The 13913-nt window shown below is 43.0% G+C and overlaps 1 protein-coding gene across 7 annotated transcripts in view; it reads right to left on the bottom strand.

Annotated features, from left to right (window-relative positions):
• The window catches only part of Musk (muscle associated receptor tyrosine kinase), a 75747-nt gene extending 62915 nt beyond the window's left edge, over positions 1-12832 (bottom strand). For all 7 annotated transcript variants that reach the window (XM_038347843.1, XM_038347844.1, XM_038347847.1 and 4 more), the window contains exons 1-4: positions 12754-12832; positions 6858-6984; positions 2692-2843; positions 1375-1502 (exon numbers count right to left, since the gene is read on the bottom strand). In XM_038347843.1, coding sequence (XP_038203771.1) covers positions 1375-1502; positions 2692-2843; positions 6858-6984; positions 12754-12832 — 486 coding nt within the window. The remainder of the gene's footprint in view (positions 1-1374; positions 1503-2691; positions 2844-6857; positions 6985-12753) is intronic.
• Positions 12833-13913: the final 1081 nt, after the last annotated feature.

Genomic DNA, 13913 nt, shown 5'->3' with positions numbered 1-13913 from the left:
ATGCATTGAGACTTAAAACAACAGGAAAACCAGGCATATAAATATTGCCGTTAAAGTTGGCAAAGCTCATCAGATTTACAGTTTGTTTCAGTTATTTGACATATTCTGACAGCTATGCATTATTTCCCATAGAGCATACAGGGCTTGGTAAGAAGGGAACAGAGTCTGTAACCTCATTTTCAGGTGAGACAAAGCCATGAAGGTGATCATGATGCAGGATAACAATTTATTAGTAAGAATGGGGACAATATACAGAAGCATTACAAGCTAAGCCAATAAATAGTAGATCTTTTATAAGTATGTGTGTGTGCATGTGCGCACGTGTGCACATGTGTGTGTATGTGAATGTGCATGAATATGATATATCTACACGCCTGAACAAATGTGTGTGTCCATGTGCATGTATGTGACAGGAAGTGGACTTTGGATGTCCTGATCTATTGCTCTCTACTTTGCTCCTTTGAGCCAAGATCTTCACTGAGCTTGGAGTTAGACCGGTGGCCCGCAAGCCCCACAACCTTCCTGTCTCCTCCTCCCAAAGTGCTGGGCTTACAGGCACACCTTTACGTGGCTGCACATGAGCTCAGGTTCTCATGCATATGAGGTCAGGTTCTGACCCATGATACCATCTCTCCAGCACAGATGATGTAGCTTTAATCTAACCCCTCTTTGTTACTGAGACGGGTTTGCTTCTGTTTATCATTCTGAGTCTGCTTGCTCAATTTCTCACCCTTGTTTTCTCATTTTCTTCTTTCCAGTCCTCATCTCTCTCATCCCAGAAACTGTCAGTTCTAAAACTTGGGTGTTAGTTCAGCTTTGTTATCCCTGAAGTCTCAAACATTCAATGTTAAACAACAACAACAACAACAACAACAACAACAACAATAATAATAATCAGTTAAGCAAGAAAAACAAGCCTTTGTTTGCTTGGCCCTGCCTCCCTTTCATCTCCAATGTTGCTGATTTCTATCTCTCTGTCTCCAAGACAGTCCCTGCTGGAATGTCCTGAAGTGAGCGTGCGCAATTAGCAAGACAAGAATGAAAGTTTGGGTGATGCAGATGGAGAAAAATATATACTAGAAGCTTGTTAACATGTGAGTAGATGCTCTGAGATAATTATGCTTAAAACATGACTTCCACTGGCTAGAAAGAGAGCTCAGTCATGAAGAGTGCATGCTGCTCTTGCAGAGGACTGCAGCCACCATATTGGGTGGCTTATGCCATCTGCAATTACAGTTCCAAAGGATCTGATACTTTCTTCTGGCCTCCATGGATGCCCATATCCAGGTACACACACACACACACACACACACGAAAGAATAAAAGTTAAATATAAATCTTTTCAAAGGGAGCCTTCATATAATAATCACTTACCCTGAGAGTGCTGTCCCCCTTGATCCAGGAGACAGACGGCTTGGGGTTGCCCATTGTCGTACATGGTAGAACTGCTTTCAACCCCTCGATTATTTTGACGTTAATGGGAGGGCGAGTTATTTTAGGTTCTGTGGGGAAATGAAAGTCAAACATAAAAAGACAATGTATCTGTATTGAACTGGGGTTTTAGCTTCCTAGTTCATTATCGGCATTCTCTTAGGGAACTTAAATTACAAAGTTTGACAAAGGCTAAGACGGCTCATTAGTAGACATCAAATGGAAATCCATCTTAAAGAATGGTTAGATCTGCTTTGTTAAAACCTCTATTCCCTTTTTTTCAAAACTCATTTTTTATGAAGCATACTAGAGATCTGAAATTTCTTAGTACTCTTTATTTTAAATGACACTTAATAAAATGTCTATTAGCATAAACTGTCCCCATAATAATTCAACATTAAGCAATTTATGCTATTAGATGTCAAACACTTGAAAACTGTCATAATTAATCATATCATTTTGAATTATGATCTCCTTTCTGTTTAGTTTCCATCTTTTTATTACTATTCTTTTCTGAGTTAAGGTCTCATTACATAGCTCTGGATGACCTAGAACTCACTATATCAAAGAGGCTGGCCTCAAATTTGATACTTCTACCTCCAGAGTTCTGAGTCTACATTGGCTTCTAGGTCTAGTTCCCACCTTTGACTCTGACAGTTTGGAGAATCAAAATTCTACAAAGAGAAGTTGTCTCTTCAGCCAGCACTCGGGGCAACTGTTCTGAAGAAACGGGTGATATTGGTTCATCTTAGTCTCTTCTGTGAAGCTTTGAAAAGTCATTAACTCTAACGTGTAGCACGGAGCCGTTCAAATGCCTCAAAGCACTCATAAAGCAATTACTCTACCTCGTGTCCCTATTGATCTGATACTGTAGATACAGAGCAGAGAGATGCCTTTGTGGGACAGATTTCTGAGATGCGTGTGTGTGTGTGTGTGTGTGTGTGTGTGTGTGTGAGTGAGAGAGAGAGAGGTTTTTTTTAAAAAATGCATAATGATTTCAGAAGGAAGTTCCCAAATATAATCAAGAGCAGTGTGAAGGCCAAACCAAGGCGGGAGAGGAGAGCGAACTAAAGGATTGCTTGAAGGTAGTGAGTGGTTGTGGCAGGAATAAGGGTTGGCCCCGGAACCTATATTCGGTACTTGAGCTTGTGCCGTGGCTGAACTTCAGGCATGCAGAGGGCTCTGTTTGATGACTGCTACGAACTGTGCGGAGACAACTTCCGGGTCCTAGACGACGCCCTTCCGTCCTTGCGTACTCACTCATCTTCACTTGCAGGGCGCCACAACTCTCCACGGCTCCTCCCACTCCGTTGTTGGCGCTGCAGCAATAGATGCCATCATCACTGTCTTCCACACTCAGGATGGTGAGGAGCTGACCGTTCTCCCGGATGCTGTAGCGGGTATCAAAGAGTCTGCCGGTCATGGAGCAGAGAGGAGGATCAGTGAACCACGTGTGATTTTACACACACACACATGCACTCACACGCACACGTGTACACACACGTGCGCGCTCGTGCACACACACTTATCTTTGATTAATGGGTCAAATGGATGGCCAGTCAGTGAGGAAGCAGAAAAGGGGTTAGAGGAAATGATTATTTTGTAGAACTGAGTGGCCTTGTTTATGACCGTAAAATAAAGCTATTTTACATTCTGGCCTCTCTGGGCTCCATAATCGAAGCACCACTGGGTTGTACAAAACAGCTCTGTGAGGTGAGGGCTGCTGTTAAGAGCATGTGTAACATCTGCACAGGAAAGTGTGTACTTGTGTGCACTTGCGTGCCATTCTGAACTTATAAAGCATGCAAGGCTGTTTAACCAGCAAGTCCCAGGGATCTGCCAGTCTCGCCCCACCTCCCACAGGTGGGATTACAAGCACCAGCTACCACATTCAACTTTCCTTTTGAGTGTGTATATTCTGGGGGTTAAATTCAGGTTCCCCCACAAGCCAGGAAGGTATACCAAACTAAGATGTATGAGTCTTTTCTCACAAGGAAAAAAAAAACTGGAAAAGGAGCATGCTTGTAATTGTAATAAAACCGAAAGAACTAAATATTTGTAGATGTCAATAGCATTTAATTGAATAACCATTTATTCATGAAATAAGTACTTTTCATTCTTTTTCTAATTTTTACTCCTATTGTATTTTGTGTTTCATGTGTATGGGTGTTTTGCCTGCATCATTTCTGTGCACTACATGCATGATTGGTGCCTGTGGAGCCCGGAAGAGGGTGTCAGATCCTCCTGGAGCTAGATCACATACAGGTGTGAGGAGCATATGGGTGCTGGGAATCAAACCTGGTTCTTCTGGAAGAGCAGCCAGTGCTCTTAACTGCTGAGCCAACTCTCTACCCCTTTTATTCTAATGTGATATAATAATCATGACTAATGTTGCATGTTTTAATACATGTGGATATGAGCAATGGGTTGGTAATTAACTAAATAAAATTTAACAGAATCTTACTTTTATTTTGTTGAACCCATTAATGACTGAATAAATACTTTAAATAGAATCGCACCAATTACCTTTGCCTTTGTAAGTTGTACTCATTCCTTATGTTTTACAGATATATGTTAATTATACAGAATAAAAGGTTTCATTATGATATCTCCACACATGCATATAGTAAACTTTGATTACCTTTATTAATTTTTCTCCTCCTCCCCTTCCTCTCCAAAACCCTAGTGCTTCCTTGTTTTATAAACAACTAACTTGTTGATGTCTGTCAAGTGACAGGTACTCCTCTGCCTCTGGCTTGAGATGCAAAAGGAAATAAAAGAACTTCGAACTATAAAAACATATTGTGTGTGATTGTGGGAATGCACATATGTAGTCTATTTAATTACACACAATTGTCCGCTGAGAAAGGACTTGGGGCAACAGAAAGAAACTGGAGGGAAATCATCAACCTAAAACCAAGTGGCTTCTGTTGGTGGGTTTTTTTCTACTGTTTTAGTAGGGACTCTCAGTATCAAATGTATACAGCACTCTGAATGAGTGCCTCCAAAGACCCATGTCTTAACCTTCAGAGCCTGTGATACATTACAGGAGGGATTTGAACATATTAAGAATCTTAAAATGGAACATTCTAGGTTATCCACATAGGCCAAAGTATAGTAACAAAGAAGCTCCTGTTAAGATGGAAGAGTGAGGAAGGAGAGTAAGGGGTAGACATCGGACATGCAGCCATCAGTGTCAGGTAACTGCCAGCTCTAGGAACAGAGGAAGTGACCAGAAGGTGGAGGTGGCCTGTGGACTCTCAAAAGTGTCTCCGATTGTGTCCCGAAGCATCGGGGAAGAGTTGGGACTGCCGGTGCTTTGACTTTAGCCCAGGGGAGAGTGCCTCACACTCTGGAGCTGTACATTAATACAGGTGTGTCGTTTGAAGTCACTACACTTGTGACCACTTGTGAAAGTCAGTAGAAAACAAATATAAGCATGGTGCAGCTGGGACAAACACCTGACAATGGAGGCGTGGCTTGGCATTGAGGTGGTTAGGGCTGAACTAGCAGAGTCCGGAGCAGCGCAGTAAGAAACAAAACAAAGCACTTAGGTTTCAGGAAGAGAGTGTCAGCTGAACCGTGCATGAAGTCTTAGAGTTCAGAGACACAGTAGGGAAATGCCGAATCATCTTAGAGAATAATGCCTAAGTAATCACTAACTGACAGATGACTTGAAGGTACTGTTGATTAAAAAAAAAGTGAAAGTTAAGAGATCAATTTGTGTAGGCTAAGATAGCGCAAGGGACATTACCTGGGGGGAAAAAGGGAAAAAAAAAAGATGAAGGAAAAGCGATCCCTGCCAATGCAACAGAGAGTTTTGCCAAATGATGCCTCACGCTTATCTCAAATTCAGATCTTATGAATAACGGACTCACATTTAGCCAGTGAAATTTCCAGACACAGCGTTGAAGCTACAACCTGGTGGTCTTTGGCAGTTTGTAGTAAGAGTCAAGAGGAGAAAGGTAACTTGAACTACTGCTGGGTCTGGAGAGATGGCACGGTGGTTAAGAACACTGGCTCTAGCAGAGGACCTTGGTTTGAGTTTGGTTTCCAGGACCCACAACCATCTGTGACTCCAAATCTAGGGAACTCAGGATGCACTTCTGGGCCCCAGGCATGCACAAACTATACAGGCATACATGCAGACAAAATACTCATACACAAAAAATAAAACAAAAATTAATCTTACAAAGGTTGTCCGTAAACAGAAGAAAAAAAAATACTGCTAAGTAAAAGTAGAAATTGAGGCTTCATGAGTTGGAAAATCTCAATCTATCTAAACTGCAAATGATGTCAAGGATGTTTTTCTGGGTTTGAACTGTGTGTAAGCTGTCCTGTCCTGGCGCTTCTGAGAGAGCTTGCCTGACGGAGGTCATGAGGGTTGTAGTACAGAGATGCCCCCAGAACTTCAGAGTAGATGTCATAGCAGGAAGCGTAATATTTTAGTCAGAGGCAGTGAACATACGCATGTTCTTTCTCCCCTTTGAGGTCATGCATGGATCCTCATCTCCGGACACTGTTTAAGGACTCACTGAGGATGAAATGTGAACATTTCCCCCAGAATTCATGTGTTGAAGCCTACTGTCAGACGTGATGATACTTGCGATGTGGCCTATAGAAGGTGATTATGTTTTCTGTGACTGGATCTCTTTGAGTGGGACTAGTGTCCCTGTAGAAAAGAATCAAGAGAGTCCCTTCACGCCCTTCCCTCCTATGTAGAGAGAGTGTTAAAAATGGCCATCTGTGAATAAAAAAAGTAAAGCCCCTCATTCCCTGACCATATGCTAAATCTTGAACTTGGAACTCCTCAGTCCCCAAGGCTGTGAGAAATGATTTTCTGTTGATTATAAGCCACAAGTCTTAACAATTCTATCACAGTAGTTCATATGGACTAAGAACATTCAGCTTCAATGCTGCCTGTTAGAGAACCCTCCAGCACACTTTGTTCTGGATTATTCTAGAGTACTTTTGGCCAGATAGCCAATGTGATGGGGGCAAAAGCAGACCCTTTATCTGCGAAATGGAACTGATAACTGTTTGAGATCTGTCTCATTTTGAAAGAAAAAGATGATAGTAACACAGAAGTCAGACTCTTAGAAAACAGACATCATAGTTTGGGGACACAGAGGGGCTGACAGGCTAGCTCCTCTGTGTGTCCTGGGACACATGCCCGCAGACTTAGAATACCGCGGTGCTGCCTAGCTCCCGCTAAGCTTCAGGATTCTCATCTGGCATTCCCCATGTGAGATTAATCAGTGCTCTGCCATGAACCTAAGATCTTCCAATTACAAAACGAGTATATTTTCACTTTGTGTATTCTAGAAGGTGACCTTTAGTGTCACCAACAATATGGGTGTATTTTCATGGGTGAGAAACTCTAAGGTAGAGCCGGCATCTTTAGCAGGATGGCGCAGAGTACTTACTTAATGAGGATTTTATTTCTGGTCCAAGAAATCTCGGGCTGAGGGTAGGATTCCACGGCACACATGAAAGTCGCTACTTCTTCAACTAAGGCATCTACGGTTTCAAGAGGCGTGGTGATGACAGGAGCTACACAGGGCAGAAACAAGGGAGAACTTTCTAGAATGTTACTCATGGCCTACAATTGGTACTATGCATGCCGATTCTTGACTGCCTCCAGGATTTGTTGGTTGTTTGAAACTGGATGTGGTTAGAATCTTTTCACTGCAGAAGCAGGACAAATCAGTGGAGTCATTTTTGTTTGGTTTGTTTTGTTCTCAGAAAACTGGATGCTAAATATGTTTCAGAATACTGATTAATAAACAGACAGGATGAGATTATCGTGAACTGGCGCTTTGAAAGGCAGCTCTAATAAAAGGTGCTCAGGGTTTCATGAGAGGTAAACAGGTCAGGCAGCTGAGCAACATGGAAGAATACACAGAAAACATGTCATGTCAACAGTCTTGGAAGCAGATGTAGCCTTTTCTGTCTTGTTTGTCCACTTTGTCTTTTCAAAGTAAATCTTAACGACCATGTGGGGTTTTTTTATTTTAAAAATAAACTTTATCCGTCAGTTTCTTTCACGCCACACTGACACAGAAATGCAGAGGTGACTGACAGTGTTGCACGCTCAGCTGAAGCCAGGTGAGATCAAAGAAGTGAGATCCCACCAGCAAAGTCTGGAAACTCTGAGACACAGATAAGTGCACAAAGTGTCACATAGAGCAGAATCGTGTTCGCATCTTCCCTTAGTGTTCAGTGATGGGACAGTCCTGGGTGACGGTCTGAGTCTGCTTTTAGTAATGTCAGTACCTAAGATTGTTCAAGAACCTTCTATGTGCTCCACCTCAGACGTCATCTCATTATTTTATCAAAAAAAAAAAAGAATTAAATGCAATTAAGTATTTGTGAACTAGACAAAGACTAAGGATAATTAAATCATTTTTGTAACCATTCCCCAAAATAGGAAATGATAGAGATGAGCTTCAGGGTTAAGGTTGGCTTAGAGGCCTCGTGTCTTGGCTTGGTGGGTAAAGTCCTTGGTGAGTGTGTGTGTGTGTGTGTGTGTGTGTGTGTGTGTGCATGTGTGTGTGTTTGTGTGTATGTGTGTGTTTGTGTGTGTGTGTAAGAAAGAAAGAGAGAGAGAGGGAGAGAGAGAGAGAGAGAGACTATCTCTGAACTCTAGGATGAACTGTGTCTTATATGCACAGAAAATGGGAACGTTACATCAGCATTAATTTCTATGAGCAGAACGTATTTTTTCAGATCTATTTTGCCCACCTTCCAAAGCTATCCAAATTCCCTTTGAAGTGTTCACTGACACCATCACATAGCTGTACCAAAGGGCATGGCTGACTCAGCAGGTCGCTTCCTGTTTGCTCTCCTCCTCACCCAGCTTTCATCCCAGCCGGAGCCTGTGTAAACGGAACCTCTGTCGTTTCTCACGATCCAAGAACCACACGAACAACAAACACACGAGGATGAACGCAGCGCTTTTCGGATCCACAGTAAACCTGACTTGAATGAACTCTAGCGTTGATGAGTGGGGCTTGATACTACCCTCCTCTGTCTTTTAGGGGCTTTAGAGGATGGCACTGACACACTAACCTCTGGCTGAACCGTTATTAATGAACATGCCCAAATGCAAAAGAAGTCAGGTGCATTTTTTTTAAAAAAGAAAATTGGCAACTGGGAGGTCAGGTCTTTAATCCCAGCACAAAAGGAAGGTAGAGGCAAGCAGATCTCTGAGTTCAAGGCCAGTATGGTCTATAAAGTGAGTTCTGGAAACAGCCAGGACTACACAGAGTCCTGTCTCAAAAAAACAAACAGAAGGAGGAGGAGGAGAGGAGAAAGAGGCAGAGGAAGAGGAGGAGGAGGGGGAGGAGGAGAAGGAGGAAGAGGAAGAGGAGGAGGAGGAGGAAGAAGAAGAGGAGGAGGAGGATGAAGAAGAGGAGGAGGAGGAGGAGGAAGAAGAAGAAGAGGAGGAGGAGGAAGAAGAGGAGGAGGAGGAAGAAGAGGAGGAGGAGGGGGAGGAGGAGAAGGAGGAAGAGGAAGAGGAGGAGGAGGAGGAAGGAGAGAGAGAGAGAGAAGATTGGTGATGAGACCTTTAAAAATTCATGTTTTTCTAATTATTATCAATACAGCATTGGTTCTTTTTTTCAGTCTAAGAAAACCCGTTGGTATTGGGAATTTTTCAGATTCTCCAAAGAGAATAACAGGTACTGATCATGATGTGACATATCCTAATCGCTGGCCCATTTAATTGCCGTGAAAAGAACATTTCTGTCATGAAGTTTTTGTAGCATGTAAGATTAGCCTAGAATGACACTCAGCCCTTTTGAAGGCCATGTCATTAATTCCTCGAAACAGAATGCATTCTCGACTCTTCCCATCTGGGATGGACTTTCACGGGAGTTCTGTGTAGACTTCCAGAATGTCTGAATTTGAATCCCTTGGAGGTGTTCCGTTGGGTTAAGCTGCCTCCTGTAAGGACCCAAGTACAGCATGCTGCATATTACCCTCACAGCCACCATGGGTAATCCTTAGTGTGACCCTGGACGACGGACTAGTCCAGAATGTCCACAAGGAAACCAAGCCAGAGACTACGGGCTTTCTTTAAAGATTTTCAGCAAGATGTTGGGGACAGGAAAGGGGAAACGAATTGTGACATCTGTTCAAGCCTTCAAGATCCTTGCTTCACATTCCTCATTTTCTGACCTCTAGTAGCTGTTATTTCTTACATAACCCCAGGTTCTGTGCCCGCAAGTTCTTCAGCTGCACGGCCCCTGAAAAGCGCTGATTCTAAGTTACTATGAACACCTGCCCTACTACTCCTATGTTCATACAGCATTTGCAGACACAGGGAGACAATTGTCCAGGTCAGAATCACTCTTAAACTGCTGTCTGCAGCCTTACCAGGCTGTCTGTTTGCTCTGCTGGGCCTGTGTTCTTCGGTCATCTTCCCGAATGGACCCGTCCAGGGATGTCCACTTCACCCCTCCTCCGTGGCCCCAAGTCCTACTTCACCCTTAGAGATATTATGAAATTTCCTCTCTTCCTTTCCCCCCATAAGAGCCATGATGTAAAGCAAGTGTTTTTCCCACACATAGAATTAGTAAGTGACAATGAGTGTCAGTGTGAAACACTCACCCGGGACTTGCTGTCCTGGAAGGAGTGCCCGACAGCTGCGTCGGCCCTGACTGACTCATAAGTGCGATCTGCAAACCCTGTTCCTGCAGACATGTGATGTAAAAGACAGGGCTTCTCTGCTTTACCTGAAGAAAAATTACTTAGACATTCAACCCTGTAGGTTTGGTTGTAAATGGATCGTTTTGAAGGTGGGGTTTTGTGAGGAAATGCTTGTGAATGTTAAATCATTCCAATTCTACCAACATGAATCTTGTGCTCTTATAGAATTTTCATAATGCCCCACCTTATGCTTAATACACCCTGATAAATCAGAGAGTGCTCTTAAAACCTATGGCTGAGCAAATGCAGCTAAACTTTGGCTGCTTTCACAGATGATGATTTCTAGAAGTTTCCTACTTGAGGTGAGGAAATGAAACTTATTTTTTTAGAAAAGTCACTAGTTGAAATGACCTAGAAAATAATGACTTCCTTTTGGCATTGGAATGTTAGGCATTTCAATTAATTTAAATCTAAAATAATAAACTATAAATCTACAAGGCCAAATAATCTTATGAAGAAAACAGGGTGCAGAGGGACTCACAATTCCTCTGAATATTCCTCTAAATATTCATGTCTTGAACAGCCCTGTTTTAAGTCCATTCACTCTAAACCTGTCCACTATACTGAACAGAACTGTTTCTTATATGATACATCACTGTGAAGGTCCCTGGATTTCAGTCTAGACAAGCAAACCTTCTAACAGACTGTTCTCTACTCTCTTCTGCCGGAAGTGCAGTAAGCAAGTTTAGCCAGGACAGCTTCATCATTTTTCACTGGTAAATAAGAGAACACTTCATTCAAATGACTCTTCTCTATTAAACTACGCCACATATTTTAACAATAAAATCCTAAAGCTTTCATGTCCTGTGATGTTTTTGGCTTTCAGAAGTCATCTGGTACATTGAACGGATGTCTAATCAGGTAGGGGTGGTGTGAACCACCCAATGTGAACCCAGTGCTAGTTTCTATTTTTCCTAATAAACAGAGTAGGCAAAGAAAATATTATTTAAACTTTAAAAATTTCAACAAATACACTGTTTTAAAAAAACAGATTAGATGGATGTTCTGACAGTTTTCTTTCAGGGCTGCAATATTTGGTATTGCTACTCTGTGCCATGATCCTGAAGTTTGCATAACAGAGATGATCATATGCATTTGAATGAAGGCTTAGGATGACTGGGGCCTAACAATAAAGGCATTTTTCTCCAGAATCTAAGTTCATATACAAATACAGAGGCGTTTGTGGGGTTTTGTTGTTATTGTTTTGGGCACCCAGGTTTGATTTAGAACTTCAAAGCAGCTGCCCTCTTTACAAGCTAGGGTTTAATTGCATCCTCCTTGCTTATGGGTAACTACTTTGTATAGATTAAAACGAGTAAGATCTATTAGGAGCCATAGGTCCGAACAGTCAGGTGCTGGTCTACCGGACATCCGCGATCTGACCAGGAAGTATTAGGATGACCCCAAAGCCAATGTTAAGTCCTTCTGGCTATTATTAGCTATTTTAAAAGATCTGGATTCTTTTTTATCTAAAAGTGCCATTATGATATAAGTGATTTTACAGTAGGAGATGTCAACCACTTCACCTGAGTAAAATGGAGAATGAGAAACAAGTAAATAAATGAGAAAATAAATCCATGTAATCAGATTGTTTGGAATGAATGCTGTCTGTTACTTATAAGGGATCCTTGATCTTTTGCCTCCCGATCTGTAGGTAAACTACAAAACCTGAAGATGTGTTTTCCATGTACATACAAACATCACCTTCACTAGTTATTCAAGATAAACCTTTTCAGTGTTTAGGCAACCCGGTCAAAATGGGAAATAATTCACCTGACGACAACCTGGCACTCTTCATAACTCTGCTGTGAGACTCTTAACTCAGCCCTATCTAAAGACATTTAGTCTGCTTCTTTGTGCCTCGCTTTGAAAAGATTTCAGCGCAGACCCGGCGGCTTTGCAAATCAGGTATTTTCCACTCTTCCTGACTCTAACTTTTATAACACTCTGGCCAGAAACCACAGTGCCGTGGACGGCCTTACTGCCACAACAGGTGTTTGTCACTTTCTTAAGTTGCTTTCCCCCTTAGGTGGTGTTATTTCCGGTGCATTCCAAAGCCCTGAAAAAAAAAAAACTAGTGCAATCTCTCATCAAGCCCAAATCACAACACCAGTAGCAAAAGCACGGAGAATCTGAGGCTTTTATTCCACAGGTACCTTCTGTGTGTCTTTCCCTGGGTATGATTTCTAGCTACTAAAATGCACATTAAGAGTTTGATAAAAAGCTAGAACCGAAAATAGAAATGGCTTTTGCTTAGGAGCAAAACATTCTGGCTATCTGGAAGTGGGGTGGATTATATTCTTGGCAAGCCCAGCAGGGAATGGTTTTCATCACCCGTGAAGACCACCCCACCATTTGACATACACAGACACAGAACAGACCGCCGTAATTCACAGTCTACCTGGCAACCTCTCCCTAGAAAGGAGGGCTCTGGACACATCAAGCTGTTTGTAATCGCAGAGCTTAGAAGACAGCCAGCATCGGAGAAGAACCAACCATGCTCTTCTCTTTCTCCACACATTCCAGCCCTCCATCACCCAAACGCACCACAGCGTGAATCAGCCACCACGAAGCTCACGCGCCCTTTAGGGCTAGCTTGTGCAGACCAACCTTTTGGAAGTTTCTCGGTCCCGCTGAAGGCGACCAGGGAGAGAATCTGTAACAGTGGAATGTTGACGAGCTCTCTCATGGTTAATCCAGGCTCAGAGCAAAGGTTGCTTGTGGACGACTGAGGCCAGTTCTCCGGGGTTTACATCTTAACGCGTGGTTTGTTACAATAGGGCTGTCCACTGACGACTGTTTGTGTCTGCAGTGCCACAGGCTCTAAGCATATCAGGAATCTTCAGACCTGACTGCGGTGATGGACGTGACCAGCTGGGGCGGATCCACTTAGGCCAGTAACGCAAGTGGAGGGCTGGAGGAACAAGGGAAAGAAAATCCCTGCAGAATCCCTTTTAAGACGGTGGCAGAAGGACAATACCAGATGCCGTTTGCAGCCACGACAGTTCTCCCTGAGCTACAGCGTTCCTAATGTGACTTGGGTTCACCACCTCTCCTGCACTCAAGCGAGGAATCCGGATCAAACTAATTTTGACTCCTTTCCATCTCTTGCCCGACTCCCCATCTCCCAGACAACCCAGCCCAGCTGCTCCTGATTTCACCCACTCCACACCCCTTGGATTCTTCCCCTGTGCCCCTTGTAGTAATGCGATGTGACCCTAACCTGTTTCTTACAGTCCTTAGATTCTTGTACCTTTTCCCTTGGGTATCTTATTATGAGCTATTCCCTCCTAAGCCAAAAGCCTGCAGAGACTTCTTGCATGCAAGCCTGCCTGCCGTGATGAAGGGGGACTTGCTGGTATCTGGTTGTCTCTCTAGACATCTGTTATGGTCCATACTAATTATTCTGTATCATATTTGAAGACCTGCTAACATTGCCCTGTTCCCAAGTAGCCCTAACTGACTAGAAGGCAGACCTTTTCTGAAAGCCATGGGAGAGTGCATGAAAACACATCTACCAAAAGTGTGAAAGCAGGATGCACCAGCTCCTTAGTGAGACCCAGTCTTAAGAAGGTACTGAAGTAACGTTCAGGAAAGTATGCTGCCTTCATGACTTTTCTCATTGCTATGACCAAATAAATAGCTGACGACAGCAACAACAAAAACCTAAGGGAGAAAAGGCTCCAGTTTCGAGTTTAAGGTGCAACCCATCATAGAGGGGAAGTCCCGCTTTTCTGCAAGGGGAAGAACTCTAATAGACCCCACCCAAG

Source organism: Arvicola amphibius, chromosome 11 (genome assembly GCF_903992535.2).
Source record: "Arvicola amphibius chromosome 11, mArvAmp1.2, whole genome shotgun sequence".
Lineage (NCBI taxonomy): Eukaryota > Metazoa > Chordata > Mammalia > Rodentia > Cricetidae > Arvicola > Arvicola amphibius.
This window is presented reverse-complemented; position numbering and strand designations above follow the sequence as displayed.